General features: G+C 36.1%; 1 protein-coding gene across 7 annotated transcripts in view; it reads right to left on the bottom strand.

The window, feature by feature from the left end:
* Positions 1 to 10,599: 10,599 nt before the first annotated feature.
* Positions 10,600 to 17,814, bottom strand: part of DGKH (diacylglycerol kinase eta) — a 165,129-nt gene continuing 157,914 nt past the window's right edge. For all 7 annotated transcript variants that reach the window (XM_074329334.1, XM_074329332.1, XM_074329336.1 and 4 more), the window contains one exon: positions 10,600 to 16,507. In XM_074329334.1, coding sequence (XP_074185435.1) covers positions 16,418 to 16,507 — 90 coding nt within the window. In that variant the 3' untranslated portion in view covers positions 10,600 to 16,417. The remainder of the gene's footprint in view (positions 16,508 to 17,814) is intronic.

Raw genomic sequence — 17,814 nt, forward strand, 5'->3', positions numbered from 1 at the left:
AGGGATGTGATTTAGGGAGTGTGGGGAGGGGGTGCAGGGGGAATGAAACAGACAAGGATGAGGAAGAAACAGCCATTCAAAGCAAGGCTTGGACGCTTTCCTTTTATTTAGACTCAAAATACAAGGGAAAGAAATGACTTTAGTTAATACCTAAAAGACTCTGTAATTAAAGTTATCAGACTGCAGAACAAATATGAGTAGGCATAAAATGAATATAAATTATCATTTAAGTTCACAGAGCTTTACAATGAAATAAGTCATTAATCTTCCATTTTTTCTTGTGCCTATTTTTACTCATTTTAATTGTTTCAATGTATTGAAGCCCATACATTAAGTCTAGATAATTTCTATCTTAATAAAAAGAAAGACCAAATTTTACTTTTAAATTTAAAAATTACTTCAGAGCAAAAAAATAAAATAAAGCATAAAATATAGCATATTGCCATCATGCTATAATCACTTTCAAATCAGCTGAAATGCTTTCATAATTCGACTTCTAGTTGAAATTGCATAGTTCACCAAATCATAATTAAGCTAATTAGAATGTTACATATTTGCGTTTCTTGTTGGTTGAGAAATTGTCATCATGGTGTAATGAGCTTTTTAGACATTTATGCCTTTGGGCTAAACAACACTTTATAGTAGATTTGAGATGTTTAATGTTCTATTGTCAGTTTAATGCGCATTGGCTTCTGTCCTTTTATTAGTTATTACTTTTGCTGACTTCTGCAGGGATGTGTGTACTGAACAAATTATAAGAGGTAAGTTTTATGTTCTATTTCAGATTTCTTGTTACTAATTTCCAACCTTATGGCACTGTGGACAGAGTCCCTAGTTTGTATGAGCTGGGTTCTTTAAATTTGTTGACTATTGCCTTGAGCCCAGAACTTAGCCTCTGAGCTTTAGTTTATCTTCTGTAAAATAGGAGATGGGGTGATTGGAGAGGTTGGAGATCGGTGATTCCTAACCCAGACTGCAGGTAAGAATCACCCAGGGAGGGTGATCAAAGTGGTGTTCTCGAGCCTTTCCCCAGAGATTCCATAGGTCTGGGGTAGGTCCTGGACATTTTTTAACATGCTTTCCAGATGATTCTTGGGTTGTCAGCTGAGCACGGGACATGGTTGAACTAGTGCTGCATTTTTAGAACTGTAGAACTGTGGGCTGTGACCCATTAGTGCAGAGGTTGGGCTGCCATCTGGTTTTGTAAGTAACATTTTATTGGAACACAGTCATGCTTATAATTTACATATTGTTTATGGCTGCTTTCCCGCTGCAGTGGCAGAGTGTTGCGTAGATCTGACAGAGAGCACATGGCTCACAAAGCCAAAAATATTTACTACCTGGCTCTTTATAGAAAAAGTTTGCTGACCCTTTCATTAGTGGGTTATAAAATCATGTTAATAGGTTGCAATCAGTATTTCACTTTATGTATTTTTTTCTAATTTTCAATTACAGCTGATATTCAATATTACATTCGTTTCAGGTGTACAGCATAGTGGTTAGACATGTATATAACTTACAAAATGATTCCCTCAATATGCCTAATACCCACCTGGCATCATACAATTACCGTATTATTGATTATATTCCCTGCACTGTACTTTACATCCCATGACTATTTTGTAACTACCAATTTGTACTTCTTAACTCCTTCACCCTTTTCACTCAGCCTCCCAACCCCTCCCATCTGACAACCATGTATGTCCTCTGTATCTGTGAGTTGGCCTTTTGTATTTTAGATTCCACATATAAGTGAAATCATATGGTATTTGTCTTTCTCTGACTTATTTCACTTAGCATAATACTCTCTAGGGCCATCCATTTTGTCTCAAATGTTAAGATTTCATTCATTTTTATGGCCAAGTGATATTTCACTATATATATATATATATATATATATTACACATTTTCTTTAACCATTTGTCTTTTGATTGGAGCATTTATCCATTTACACTTAAATTAATTGGTAGAGATGTAGTTAATGCCATTTTATTGTTTTATTGCTTTTGTAGTTCTTCTCTTTTCTGATTCTCTTGCTCTCTTCCCTTGTATGTTGATGACTTTCTATACTGTTGTTTGGATTCCTTTCTGTTTATTTCTTGTATATCTCTTGTAGATTTTTGGTTGGTAGTTACCATGTACTTCATATATACCAACCTGTTTATAGCAGTCTATTTTAAACTGATGGTTGCTTAAATTCCAACACATTCTAAAATCACTACTATTTTTACTCACTCCCTTAAACTTTGTTTTGTCGTTTTTTACTTCTTTTGTGTGTTAATTTACTGTTGTAATTCCACATGATCTTCCTACTTTTGCCTTTTAACCTTTTTACTAGCTTTAGTGCTGGTTGATCCACTGCTTTTATTAAGTGTTTGCCTGTGTCAGAATTTTTTTTCTTTGAGATATTTTATTTGTAGTTTTAATACACATTTTTTCTTCTTCTTCTTAAAGAAGTCCCTTGAACATTTCTTGTAATACTGGTTTGGTGGTGAGGAACTCCTGTAGCTCTTTGTCTGGGAAGCTCTCTATTTCCTTGAATTCCAAATGGTAGCTTTGCTGAATAGAGTAATCTTGGTTGTAGGTCTCTGCTTTACATCACTTTGAATATTTCCTGCCAATCCCTCTGGCCTGCAATGTTTCTGTTCAGAAATCAGCTGACAGTCTTATGGGAGCTCCCTTCTATGTAACTGTTTTTCTCTTGCTGTTTTTAAGACTCTCTGTTTTTAACCTTTGGCATTTTAATTCGGATGTGTCTTGGTGTGGGCCTCTTTGATTCATCTTTTTTGGGACTCTGCACTTCCTGGACTTGTATGTCTATTTCCTTTGCCAGGTTAGGTAAGTTTTCTGTTATTATTTCATTAAATGGGTTTTCAATTCCCTGCTCTCTCTCTCTCTTCCCCTTTTGGTACCCCTATGCTGCAAATGTCATTATGCTTGATGTTTTCCCAGAAGTCCCTTCATCTGCCCTCATTTTTAAAAAATTCTGTTTTCTTTTACTTTTCAATCGGGTGTTTACTGTGACCTTGTCTTCCAGATTGCTGACTCAACCCTCTGCTTCATCTAATCTGCTACTGATTCTTTTTAATATATTCTTCATTTATTATATTCTTAATTTCTGACTGGCTCTTTTTTGTTTTCTATCTCCTTAGGTTTCCTATCTGTTTGCTGAAGTTACCCCTGAGATCACTGAGCATCCTTATAACCAGTATTTTGAACTGTGCATCTGGTGGATTGCCTACTCCATTGTGTTTAGCTCATTTTCTGCAGATTTTGTCCTGTTTTTTCATTTGGTGTATATTTGTCTCCTCATTTTGTCTGCTTTCCCGTGTTTGTTTCTATGTACTTGGTAGAGCTGCTATGTCTTCCTAGAGTGGCCTTATGTAGTAGGTGTCCTGTGGGGACCAGTAACACAGTCTCTCTGGTCACCTGAGCCAGGTGCTCCAGGTGTGTCCCTTGTGTGCCCTCCTGCGGTAGTTGAGCCTTGATTGCTGTTGGCATGCACTGGGAGGGATGGACCTTCAGGCTGACTGGCTATAAAGACTGGCCATGACTACCACAGACAATCTATAGTGCACAGGCTCACCCCATGAAGTGGGATTTGCTTTAGCAGAGCTCCTTTTGTGCCTGCCCAGTCCACCTTTGGGTGTGTTGTTTGTGGCATTAATTGGGTGGTACTCTGGTGTGGTCTGGAGACAGTCACTGGATGTGTTGGTTCTGGGGCCTCTGGAGAGGGGCTCCAGAGAAGGCCAAGGCCAGCTGCTGCTCATGTCTGGCTTGGGGCCGCCTGGCAGGAACTACAAAGTGATCTGTTGCTGGTAGCTGCCTGTGCTGGGCTTGGAGCATCTTTCTCTCTCTGTATGATTTCTTACAATTATATGTGAATCTACAATTATCTCAAAATAAAAAGTTTAATTAAAACACTATTATTTCCCACCAGAAAGAATGTAGGCTTCACACATTCTCCAAATGCATCCTTTTTATTTGAGAAGGACGACCTGAAGGCAGTGCCCTTTGGGAAAGGCTTCTCTCATCGTCACATACATTGAGATCAACCATTACGCTCAGCAAAGTACAAAAATATACATGTCAGTGACTTCCGTACAATAAATACATAGTCATGCATCCCACAATAAAAGGCACAGAAAACTGGTCACTTAGTAGTCATAAAAATTGCTAGCTACGTTAACAAAGCCACCCAAATGATCTGTATAAGGAACTGTAACAATATATTCCAAAGGTGGAGACACATAAAACATCTTTAAAATAGTATGCAATAAATATCTCAATTGTTGTATATATTTAAAAAATTATGCCATTGTAAACAGCATGTAAACAAACAAAACTCACGTTTTCTTACCATTATTAAAAGTAATTAGAGCCAAAGTTATAACCTCTGCTCTGTCAGGTATATTTCACTGGCAAGTGTGCTAAGCAGTTAAAAGTTTCACCCTTTTCTGCAGCAAACAGAGCCCACTGTGTAATAAATAGACATGATCTGCATCTTTCAGATACAAGTTTCAAAACAGACTACCAAAATGTAGTAAATTCTTAACTATAAATAATAAATCAAAGGCTAAATTAAAACTATCTTTTGCAATGTAAGGGACAAAAGGAACTCTACTGTTGTGTTTTCAATGATGATAAACAGAAGGCAAATAGTTACTAAAAGGTATCTTTATTAAAAGGTAAAAACCAAAATGCTGAATATAAGGGTAAAGTGTAGCTTTCTGAGCCTTCTTTTGTGGACCTTGTATAATGTGGAACAAAGAGTGATGTATTAAGCTAAGAATTTTCTTTTGCCAGAGGACATAGAAATAGTTGATACTTCATGCAGAAGGGGAATAGCATAAAGTATCAAAATATGCCTATCAAAATGTAAATCTACCTACAAGTAAGGTTTTTTCCATACTTACTGACAATAAAGGGCAGTTTTTTCCTTCTCACCAATGAACCCTATTATGTGGCCAAAACCAAGATTAGAATGAAGCATTTGTAAATCTTCAGAGAAGTTCATTTTTTATGTCTCAAATATTTTTGTTTCATCTATGTATCAGTGCATTGCAGCATGCAAATACCAGGAGTATACTTATAAGTATGCTACCTGTTAAATATTATTTCTCCATACTCCCCAATAAAAATAAGAGGTGGAAATATCAACCCATAAATTCAAATGGAGCCTTATATACCAGGAAGCATTACATTTCCCCTCTACTCTGGGTTCACAATGTATACCTCATATATTTGGTGTATGTGTCATTAATAAGGATATATGCCTTCCTAAAATAAACTTGAAACTTAACTCATGTTGTACAAATCCTAGTCTCTTGGATCACACACAGCACGTATGTTGTGGAAATGAATGGTGTTCTACAGATTTGATGAAAGATGTACTTGACAAGTGATGGGCAAAAACTATTTGTGGCTGACCTAAAAATACAAAAACTGTGAATATAAAAATAGGATTACTTCTTCATGACACAGAATTTAGTTAGTGTTTTAGCGTGGAAGGAGACCACTTCTCTGAAATACTCTGAGGAATACTTGGTTTAAAAAATGTCCTCCCAATTTCTTAAATGGACTGTAGAAAAATAATTATGAAAACAAATGAACTCTACCAGATAAGAGCTAAGTCTTTTTTGTTTGTACTCTTGGCATCTATTCAGGTGCCAAGTATAGAGATGGTAGAAAAATGTCTATTAAGTGAAGGAAGATGGCATTTAATTACATGCATTTTGGACTATGAAATCACAAAAGAAAAACAGACCATTGGTTGTTTGGGGTGGGTGTAGAAAAAATACTACTAAATGTTTGAAGATTTTAGAAGTGAGATTTCAGTCTAGTCTGAAATGAACATGAATCTGTAGTACACGGGTAACAGTTTTCACTCTTCATGTTCGAAAAGGGAAGAAAGTCACAAACAAGCCTCCTCCCATGTGCATCACGAAACAATGAAGCAGTCGTTAGCTGTAAATGGCCTAAAAACCACCCAAATTCAGTCAGTATCTCTGGCTGAATATTATCTGAAAGAAAATTTCATCTTCATTATTGTTTTTTCTTTCTGAAGTCTCATTGTTTTGTGCAGGTCATCAGTATATGTATTTATATAGATTGTAGACACTGAATGTCTGCAGAAGAGAAAGACCATCTTTAGGGCACATTTATGAATCACAAATAAAAATTTGGCAGTTATATGCAAAGTTGGCAAGCCTCGTTTTTAGAAACAAGAATTCAGATGTGGCAAATATTTCTGAGAACAGCTAACAACAAATGATTCTAAGCAACTGCTCTTTCCTGCTGTTTATCTTCCGTTGGTTTCCCAGAGTGCATGCAGGCTCATGAAACACACACCCCTCGTGTGGACTCGCGGGAAGTCTAAGTTTTCATTTGTGAAAGTACGAAAATACAGAGAAGTTTGGGTTCTCCATTACCTTCATTTATTCAGAAACACTTCTCAAAGCCCTATTATTATGTGCTAGCTAGACAGTGAGACTACAAAGATAGAAAGAAATTCAGTGGGGGCAAACAGGCATATTATATATAAAATTGTTGAAATGTGATGTTATTTTAACAGAAAAAGTTTCAAGGTTCTGTGGAGCATGGATGAAACACAACTCAGTCTGGGGGTCTTGAACTGGGTCATGAACGAGTTGACCGATGGCATGTGAGTATGCCAAGGCATCAAGTTGTGAGTAGTTCCAAATTCTGGAATTACGGAAGGTTGTTAGAGGAAATGGTAGGTGAGGATGCTTTAAAAAAAAGGTGGGAAATGGTGGGGTGAGGATGCTAAAAAAAGGTGCCAAAAAAGCAAGGTCACACAGACGCTTATCCATCATGCTAAGGAGTTAGGTTGCTATGCTATAAAAAAAGGAGAGTATATTTAAGAATTTTCAAGCAGAGGGATGCAAAGTAAATTTGTGTTTTAGAAAGACCACTATGTCAGTGGTGAGGGAGATGGATTACAGGTGGGAGAGAAAGAACGTAGGTAAACTGCTGGCTGAAAAATGAAGGCAAAAGCCCAGGAGAGAAAAATGGTGAAGGCTTGTACTGATAAAGGTAATGGAATTACTACTTTCCTGCAACTGATTAGAAATAGAACATAAAATGCCACTTCAATTTTTGATGTGGACCAAAAAATGAAATATGCAACTGCATAAATACTGAAAAAAAACTTTGATATATAAAATGCTTTTGTTTACACAATCCCAAACCAAGATTAGAATGAAGCATTTGTTTTGTTCCATATTTTAGTTTATGAGTTTCTTGGCAGAAGAATGTAATCACATAATGTTGCTATGAAAACTGTCAAAACGCTTTCTGAAAGCTTTTCAAGTAAAGGAGGAGGGTAAACATAAGAGCTGCTCAAGTTTGCAATTTTGTCATCCTCAACATTATGCATATTGAAAAACTACTGTACAATTGAAATCTGTAAACAGGGCCGGCTCTAAATAGCATTATAATTAATTTTAATTACACTAAGGTCATCTGTGCATCAGGTCATGTGGGAAGCAAATTCCCAGAATAATGGTTTCTTCCCGTCACTGTACCAAATCATTCTGGAATATCAATGAGAGATCTGTCATTAAGAAATGAAGTTGTGTTCAGACAAGTCAAAATACCACGCGAAGAAGTTCTGATTCAGTCTCCTCCCTTGTGTCAAGAGGCTTGCCCCCTCTTATAATTTCAATGTTTTTAGGGGAGGAGAAGCCACAAGCGCTCTAAGTTATCATATTGTGCTGAAATCCACACCAGATTTAGCAAAATCCTTAAGTCAAGGATCAGACAGTGAATAAATGTGAATGTCAGGCAAAAATAAAATCAATATTTATTTGCTCTCATCTGCAGTTCATGATTCTAACCGGGTTCTTCTCATTTATTTCCCTTAATTGCACCCCAATTTCCATTACAGTAATAATTAAGATAATCTCTAGTGTAGTTTCCTTACAGGAAGTTTTGAAGGCATTTGCATGAGGGAGTACCACTCCAAAGCCAGCGAAGGTAGCCAGCGATGCAGGCTAGAGGACAAATGGCAAGGAAAGCATTCCCCACTCACTCTGCAGAGAGAGTAAGTGACGTCACAGGGTAAGGAAATCCCGTGTCCCATTCTTTTAACCACTTTAAAGAGACAATTTCCTCTTTGGGGAATTAATATAACAAAAGACAGGAAGAGCCTAAGTTAAAAAAAAAAAAAAATCACTGCTATAAAATTGGTTGTTTGGGGTCAGTATGGAAAAAAATACTACTAAATTTCTGAAGATTTTAGAAGTGAGATGATTTTAGTCTATCCCAAAATGAATACTATGAACTGGCAGGACACAGATGAAAATGCCCACAAGCTCCTCAGGTACAGAAAGTGTTAGTGCCACTTCATGCTCATTTTTAAACTGAGTATCAAGGGATATTAATTTGGACTTTTCATTTTCGTGCTATAGTCTTGGAAGGCTTTATATTTCAAATGGCAGTGGGAAAGGAATGGTAAATTTAGGTATGATTCACACTTATATAGTTCCTTTTATAAAAGAAAAATCCCTACGTACTTATAATTGATAATATTGTGTGCCATTTCTAATTGGGGAAACTGAGGCACAAAACATACAGTTTGTAGAAAGGACACAGTGAGCCAGTGCCAGTCACAGAACCCGATCAACCTAAACCATATTCCCATCTCCAGAATCACGGAATTCGGCTACGTATATTATAAATCTTAATAACTTTTTGTTTTCAATGAAAGGAAAATCTATCATTGCAAGAAATTCAAGGCTTGGCAAGTTCACGAAAATCTTGTTAGTCTGATGGTATGGTTTCACCTGTATTTACCAGAGTTCTTCTACAGGAACTAGTGAAGCCCTCCCTCTGACTAGTTCTCCCTGTGCAAATCGTTAGGTTGACAAAGCACAGACATTGGCTTCATGTAAGAAACACAAACTAGGTCATCCAAGCCACTGCTCAACTGACTCCTAAATTTCCACAGAATGGGCCCCCTGGACTTGCTGGTTGTTGATAAGATACAGATGCAGTCTCAGAGTTCACCCGGTTGGGGGCATCTTTCACTTTTGTGGTATTGTGTCCAGCACATATCTCACACATGTTTTGTGCTTCCGTAGTATAAAGTAAACCATATCTACGTTCAAACTATTCATTTCCAAATCTTTCCAACATGACCAACTCAAGTTTTTTTTTCCTTTAACAGCCAGATAAGGTTTCTCACATATTTTCTTTTTTCCTGACTTTAATAATTGCTTGTGTAACAGTAAAAGTAATAAAAAACTCTGTCTTTAAAATTATAGTAAATTCTTAATTGCCTACTATAGTTCTTAAATAGTTCACAATTCATCTACTGCTTATACTGTAAAGCAATAAAACAACTGAATTTAGGACATGTTAAAGTGATTTCTTTGGTATACAACACTGACTCACATTAAAGTCAAAACAGCTTTTTTTTTTTCCTTCATGTGATTTTATTCTGTGTGGTATGTTGTGCCATTATGTTTTAGAATTTTCAGTCTTTTAAACAGTTGAATAGAGAATACTTTTAAACAAGGTAACTCAAAACTCAATTAAAATCCCATTAGGAAAATAATCCCATTGACTTAATTGACAGAAACAAACAAATCATTATCCATGATGGTTACTATCAGTAAAGTAGCCCAGAGTCAAAAGCAAATAAGTTAAAAAAATATACACCCTGGAACCCACAGCTAGCCGCTTGAGGTATGTGATATTTTGGGGGGTTTATTTCTTAATGTGCATTTGAATGTTGGCAGTATAATCACTGAGATTTCTTTTATGATAAAAATTGAAAATTTACCACAGAAAAGAAGTTCTGACTCAAACATAAATTATATACGAATTCGCAAAATATAGCACAATAAATCCTTTGGTTACATTAAATTCTTAATAGTGGTGATTTCACTTTGGCTTTATGCCTTTTTCAATATTTATTTTAGACATGAAAATTATTTTTTAACAAAGTCCCTATTACTATTCTGTTACCTATGATGGTAGAGAATACTATGTTTTACAGGAAAAAAAAAAAACCTGGGCATCTGTTTGACAGAAATGAGTACTTTAAGTACATAAGTAAATCGTTAACAGAGCTATTACATTCCAAGCGACAGCAGTAACAAGAAAAAAGCTAGACTATGCATTTTGCATAAAGACTAAATTTCACAACATAATAAATAAATGCACTGATTTATACAACTTGTGAAAACTTTCTACTAATGGTTACAAGTAACACTGTCTATTAATGACTTTGCTGATAATAGCACTAACTCACTTAAGAGATTCAAAGGTAAAATTCTTGCCCCCAAAGCCACAAAACATACAAAGCTGGTGTGTTATTAAATATTTTGTCTGCCAAAGTCCAGCAAACTAAAATACATCTTGGCAGTTTGAATAACCAGCATGATAATTATTTTGGTATAAAAAGATAAGAAAAATTCTAATATGAAAATTAATAAAACCAGTAAAAGGAGAAATCTGTTGTATAAATAGACATTTTAACATAAAAGTGAGACTTTTATCTCACTTAACAGGAAGAGAAAGATTTGATAAAACTTACTTGAAGATTTGAAAATAATTATCGTAATTCCCAGCTCTAGATAAATATATTACTCCAATTTATTAGTCATCTTCAACATACAATATATAACTTACAAAACTGGGAATGTTACAATACCAAAACCTTTCACAGCACTAGTTACCAGTTACCAGAACTGAAAGAAATCTTTAGTTATACATTAGCTTAATACTTAGAATACAGAAATAGACATGGCTAAGCTGTGGGAAATAGTGCAATCAAACAGTAAGGACCACAAAATATATTCTTTTTCATTTTTAGCTTGCATACCTTAACTGCATTATTTCAATGGCATCATTGAGTATAAAACTTATTTTAATACATTTTTAAAGTAACCCTATATTCCTTTAAGTTTGGCTAAGTTACTCTTGAAATGCAGTTCCTATGAAATACCCAGACTATGAATAAATTCCTATGTAATGAATAACTTGTAGCTAAAATGAAATATTTTATGTAACGTTTTTAGAACTTTTAAATAGTGGCTTCGTTTCTATTTTTCCAACAAAAACTTGGAAGTGCATAAAAAATTGAGAGGATATAAATATATGCAAATAGAATATCTGTTACATAAAGAACATTAATCTGTTCACCTATATTAGTAATTTTTTTAAAACATTGTTACTGAGTTTAATGCAGTCTCAGTTACTGTTAAACTTCTATTCCTGAAAATAACAAAGTATACAAACAGGTGCAGTCCAGCTGTCTTTTATCTCACTGTTCTCTATAAACCTTTATAGCTTTTTATTCTAACAGAAATTATCTCTAAACAAACCATGGTGGAAATAATAAAGAGAAAACAATAAGATTAAAAATTAATGTTTTGCTTATTATAAAACCAATAATCATGACCCTTTCAGTTTTTGTTTCTTTAGGAAGGCATCTATTGCAAAGGCAACATCTGACACAGATTGCTATACAAAAGTCACTGGGAGCTGCCATAGCAGACACAAACAAGTCCCAGGCCCCCACTGTGCTGGGCATGCGGCCATACAGGAGGGAGGGAGGGGCCGTGAGAAGCGAGGGAGGGGCGTGAGAGGAAAGGGAGGGACCGTGAAGAGGGAGGGATATGAAGAGAGGGAGGGGTTATGAGAGGGAGGGGCATGAGGAAAGAGGGAGGGGCTGTGAGAGGTAAGGGAGGCTATTCCATTGACTAACAGTATTTGAGGAATCTTCACTTCACACTCTTTTCGGCTGATTTAAAGAACTTGGTATTTTAAAACTGCCACTTGTATCCTCAATCTCTAAACCCACTGTTTTATCCAACTTGCATGTGAAAAATACAGGATGTTTTCTGGGGAGGGGGAAACAGTGTACAAGAAGTCTTAGATGTCAAGGTTAATAGATGTAATGTTTTTATAACTTAATGAAAAGTTATATCCTTAAAGAATTCATATCTGTGTAACATGAAAGTGCACTATGTTGTCAGCCCCAACCGAGATAACAGATGGTTTACATTAGAAGGATGTGTGGACGATTCTGCTATAATTTTCTAAGTCAGAGCTTTGCATGAATATTTCCTTCCTCGATTCCTGTTCAAAACAACCTGCATGAAGACTAAAGTAGGGCCCTCTGTATTCATGAAAATCGGCTGAAGATCTCTAGGCAGTAATGTTTCGGTGAATTATTTCAATATGTAAAAACTAAGTGAAGGATTACTAACTGACAGTCACTCATTAGAAAAGATCTTATAATCAAGTAATTTGTATTTTGAAGGTCAAGAATATGAAATGGTATTTTTCAGGCACTATTTTAAGGAATTATTAGCTATCTGAAAATTAAGATAAGTCAGCACAGTAAGAAAAACAGATTTAGTCTAACAAACATGCCTTCTTTAGGGGCTTTAATGAAATACTCACTTTATTTGCAATCATTTTGGTTCTTTTTTTCATGCCTAATGATTTTTAACGTGTGTGTGCTGCTATGTGTCCTCAAGCATGAACTGTGTCAACAAGATAATCTACTGATAAGAGAAAGTGAAAATGCACAAATTGTAGGAGACTGATTTGGTCTTTACTTATCTCAGTACATAGTCTTCTGAAATGTTCCTTGTTGTAAACAAACGAGAATGACGCGGGAGCAACAAACTGAGTGATGGTAGATTGAGGGGCGAGGGGCTGGAGAGAGGCCAGCTATGCTAGCCAATCCCCCGTGCTCTGCTTTAGCTACCAAAATATAACCACTGTGAAGGCAGGGCTCAGCTAGAACCAGAATTAGGAAGAAGGACTGAGAAGAAAACTCAGCTACGGTATGAATCAGCATTTCAGCTGATTTCTGGGATTATCTGGGGAACCGATAGGAAACAGTGACTTGGGGAGTGAGCTATTCTGAGGACTTTTTGAAGACCTCAGGTCCCTCAAATCTAGGAGGGATAAAATGTATCTAGACCAGTGCTTATCACCTGACGAAAATTGTTAAAAGGTTTTGATTCAGTAGGTCTGGAATGAATCTGAGATTGCGTATTTCTGAAAGTTCCCAGGTGATAAGGAGACCCCTGGTTCATGGACCACATTTTGAGTAGTGATGCTCTAAACCAATGTGATCCAGAATTTTTGCAATGATGGAAATAAATGTTCCACATCTGTATTTGTGTTGTCCACTATGGTTACCGGGCACTTGAAATGTGGTTAGTACAGTTGATAAACTAAATTTCTAGTTAATTTAGATTTAAATAGCCACATGTGGCTAGTGGCTATGCTATCGGACAGCACGTGCCTAGACATTCACAGGTCCCCTCTTTTTAGCCACAGCAATATGTATCACGACACCCAAATTATCTAATCCATTAATTCATTTAGATTAGCAGGTTTACTTTTATAAAACGCAAACTGTAAAAGCAGTTTCTTTAAATTGTTTTCTTCCTAAAACTTCACTAGATGACCCACGATGCGTGATACGTGGGGAGAGACGAAAGGACTCATTTTGCAGTGGGACAGTTGATGAAGAGAGGGTAGTACATTGCAGTGAAAATTTGAGCAACCATCACTGTGTTGGGCGTGTGGGAAAACAGGAAGCCAGGAAGTGGGAAAGAAACTCTGAAAGAAAGGTGGGAAGAGGCCAGAGAGAAACTGAGTTTTCTTCGAAATGTTACTTAGGCCTGCTTGACCCTGGCTCTTTCCTTCTTGAAAAGTAAGTTCTTCGAGACTGAAAGGAAGTGGATGTCGGGTGGGACTCCTCTCCATCCCTCCCAAATTACCTGCATGTGAAAGAGCCTAGTGGGGAGGAAAGGTGGCAGTTATAGCTGGTAATCTGGCGCAGGTCTGGGCGACCCACCCCAGCTTTGTGTGGTCAAGGCAGAGGCCCCCCTGCCCTCCCCAGAGCTGTGATCTGACCCCATGCAGCTGCTCCTCCCTACTGTCTTTGGAACCCCATCTGTTAGAAGAAGCGGGTTCCTCAGGGATACTGACAGGGCTCCCAGGGGACTCTGACAGCACAAGCCTGGCAAACAGGTGTGAGTGAAGTCACCTGGGCGCAGCCATGCATAGACAAGCAAACAGGAAAAACTGTTCTTGTTTAACAAAAAATGTATCAAATTCTCGTTTTAAAGGATTTCCTTCATCCAAAAGCTGTTTGCAGGAAAATTCTAGCTAAGAATTCCATCAACTGAGGTTTTAAGTATATATGAGAGATGTTATCTAAGAGTGAACACTAAACAACAACAACACTAAACAACAACAACAACAAAACCAATCATTTATATCTTACTCTGAATTCTGAAAATGTAATCACTTATCTTTTCTATGGGCAAAGGGGTTTGCTGGGGGAGTGAAAATCAATAAAGATATTTATATTAAATCATCTTTTACTAGAATTCCTTTCCTCCTTCCCCCACTTTTCCTTTTTTGGTAGAGCTGGACAGAGAGAGATCTGTGCTGTTAGCAGAGTTCTGAGAACCGGGCATCTAATATTCTGATTTCACAGGAAAGTGCCAGAAGAAAAGGACACCTGGCAGGATGGGGGCTTATAAAAGGGACAGGAAAAGACCTTTTATTTCATAGGTGTGGATAATATTAAAATTATTAAATGAGTAGCTTTTTACTTTCTTAAGATACTTGATGTAATTCCCTTTGGAAAATATCCATTTATTCACAACTTAGGTAAAATATATAGTCAGATACACTTGGTCAGGAACCCACTGGGTTCACTTATTTTTAAGATATCCAAATTTTGTGATTTTACTAGTAGTTAAATACTAAAGTTATAAATAAGAATAAAGTGTCAAATACTTAAACTCCTTTGATGTAATCAAATTGTATCTCTGATAATAGTTCATTTTAAATGCTTTCCCATCAAAAAGTCTCTTTAAACATTCAGCAAAGAATTGTCTAGAAAACAGCAAGTATATTTTACGATTATATGTGTGCCTATACATATAAATGTACATATATGTATATACAGATATATGTGTACATGTACATGGTGTGTGTATGTATGTATATCTATTGAGCACCTACTTTGAAGGCTATTTTATGAAAATTGTCACCACTGGGTCAGTACCCTGTTTACTTCTCTTATATAGAAGATTTTTAAATGTTATAATTAATTATTGTGGTATAGAATATCTAAAGAAAGCTTATTTAAGGATATTTTTATGAGCTTTCAATATGTATACCTTTGGCTTTCAAAGATTGGATCATTGTAATGTTGACTCCTAATTAGCTACACTAAAGTACAGTGGTTTAGAAAAATAATATCTACCTGATAGGATAAAAGAAGTGAAATAATAATCATGTAAAGCCCTTAAGAAAAGAATTAAAATTTCTCTTGTTGGGAAGTTTGTGTCAAGAGTAGCCAGAGGGTGAGTCTGGGTGACCCATCAGTACACAGATCCCTATTGAGACCTTGGAAAAAAGCCTGAACGTCAGCAGTCTACTATGTTATAAATGCAAACAGAGTATTAAATAATTATTCAGTTGAAATGGAAAAATAAGAACACAATGTGGGAATTTTGGTTTGGAAAGCATAATAAGTATTAGATGACAAAACATGAAATTTTATGAAAATACCCCGAGAATTTTCTTACTGTGCATACCTACTGTTTATGATCAGCTGACTTGCGGAAGATGTATATCATTGTTGATTATGGGACAGACACATGTTCACAAATTCTTAGATACAGAATGTTTATGCAAAAGTCCACATCAAAGAACAGAAAAGTGCCTTTAGCTAATAAAAAGGTACTTAAGGTAGTAATAAATTAATTCCATGAAAACTGACATTAAAACTAAGTGTTACAGTATTAGATGTGACATGCAAGGAAAAGAAAGACAATTCAGGCAGGAATAGCGTGCACTAAGATTTGCCTTCATTCATAATATTGGGCCATATTCTTAGACCACTGAGTGCTAGGAATCTGAGGTGATACCCATCTAATATTCAAAACACAACTTAATTCATATTTTAGTCCCCTGCTCAGGGGTGTTAAGGAAGAAGTCAAGGCCTCCAAAACTGAGACCTAAGGAGTCTTAGCCAAGTTAGGTGGTCGTACGGTGAGAACATTCCATCCGACCAGGTTAAGGAAAGGAAACATTTTGCAATTCCCCGTTTTAGACAAGGCAATTGTCTCAGATTTTTCCTACTGTTTTACTAAGGTGAACGTACTCCAACACATCAAGTTTGCAAAATAAGAAAATGGCTTCGTGGAATGTCCTTTTTGGCACAAAAATATTTTCTACTACCTCAAATCAAAATTTTCACCCACAGCAACGTATCAAGCCATACAGGTGCCTCAGTGGTGCTAATTTCTCTAAGCAGAAAACTACAAGAATAGCCAACTGCTTCAAAGAACTCTGTATTAAGTAGCAATTACTTCCCTTCCGAGGAATAGCACCAGTAAGATTACACCTCAGATTGAGGAGTGCTCCTTCCAAGCTCTTTAATTCCCTGGAGAATTCGCTTCATATGACCCACTTTCAGTATCCCCAGGTCCTAAAAAAAAAAAAAGAAAAGAAAAGGAAAGAAAAAGAAAAAAGAAGGAAGAGAAAGAAGTTTACTGACAAGAGAAAATTGGGGATTAAATATTTAACTTGTAATGAGCATTCAGTTCATTTATTTTAGTTTATATTCAATGATTCAGGAAGTGAAAGCTAGAAAAATAAGTTTATAAAACAAAAATAACCCAACATTGAAAAATTACCAACCAGTAAAAAATCGCATCCTACACAAACTCTTAAATGTAACATTCTCATAAATGGTACACAATGGCAGTTCTTCTTCAAGAGTCAAAATTAGTTTCTTCTTTATCTTCTTTTTTTAAAAAACACAAGTCCTTTTGTGACCTCCGAGAAAAGTGATGTGTGACACAACTAGTCTTAAGGCAACTATACATTTCCTTAATAAAATATCAAACTTAAAAGTGACCCCTAATCCTAAAGGAAGATACCAGGTGCCTAGTACCTAAGTTTGGAACGTAAATGCATTTGCAGTTGCATTTAGAATCTTTGATTTGAGAGCAATATTTAAATATTCTTTACACTTTGTAATGTGTAAGGGTGGAAAATTCCTTAAACACAGTAATCTGTGGGTTGATGCTTTTCCTCAAACACTTTTGGTTCCTTTCCCTCACAACTCTTGTTTCTTAAGGAACTTTCCCTTCTTGTTTCTTAAGGAACTATTTCCTATAAAGAACCAAGAATTCAATAGTTAACTTTCAGAAATGGATGATGACTGCATAGCAGGCAAATGAATCCTTGTTGCAGAAATGAATGAAATGCATCCAAGATGGACACAGTACTTACTATCTGAAAAACTAAAAGGAAGGGTGAAGGCCTCCAAACTCCACAGCGTCTTTACGTGTCATGGTCATAATCAAATTGCTAATATGTGAAGTCAAATAACTTAACTTTATAAAACAGAGTTTTTAAAATATTTGAAAATTAGTAAAATGATGACTTCCAAAGCAGCCTAGAAAAAGGATTACAAAGTACAAGTTTTTTTTCTGAGAAGATAAAAATTCCAAATATCCACTCTATTTTGCAGATGAAGAGCATTATTTACTTCTAAACTTTTTCTATTTATTTATTTATTTACTTACTTACTTATTTTTAAGGAGGGCGCAGCTCACAGTGGCCCATGTGAGGATTGAACCGGCAACTTTGGTGTTATTAGCACCACACTCTAACCAACTGAGCTAACTGGCCACCCCTATTTCTAAACTTGTAAATGAAGTAGACCAAACTGTTTTAAGTACGTTATGTGCACACACACACATACACACACACACACACACAGTTTCT

This window comes from Rhinolophus sinicus, linkage group LG04, assembly GCF_036562045.2.
Source record: "Rhinolophus sinicus isolate RSC01 linkage group LG04, ASM3656204v1, whole genome shotgun sequence".
Lineage (NCBI taxonomy): Eukaryota > Metazoa > Chordata > Mammalia > Chiroptera > Rhinolophidae > Rhinolophus > Rhinolophus sinicus.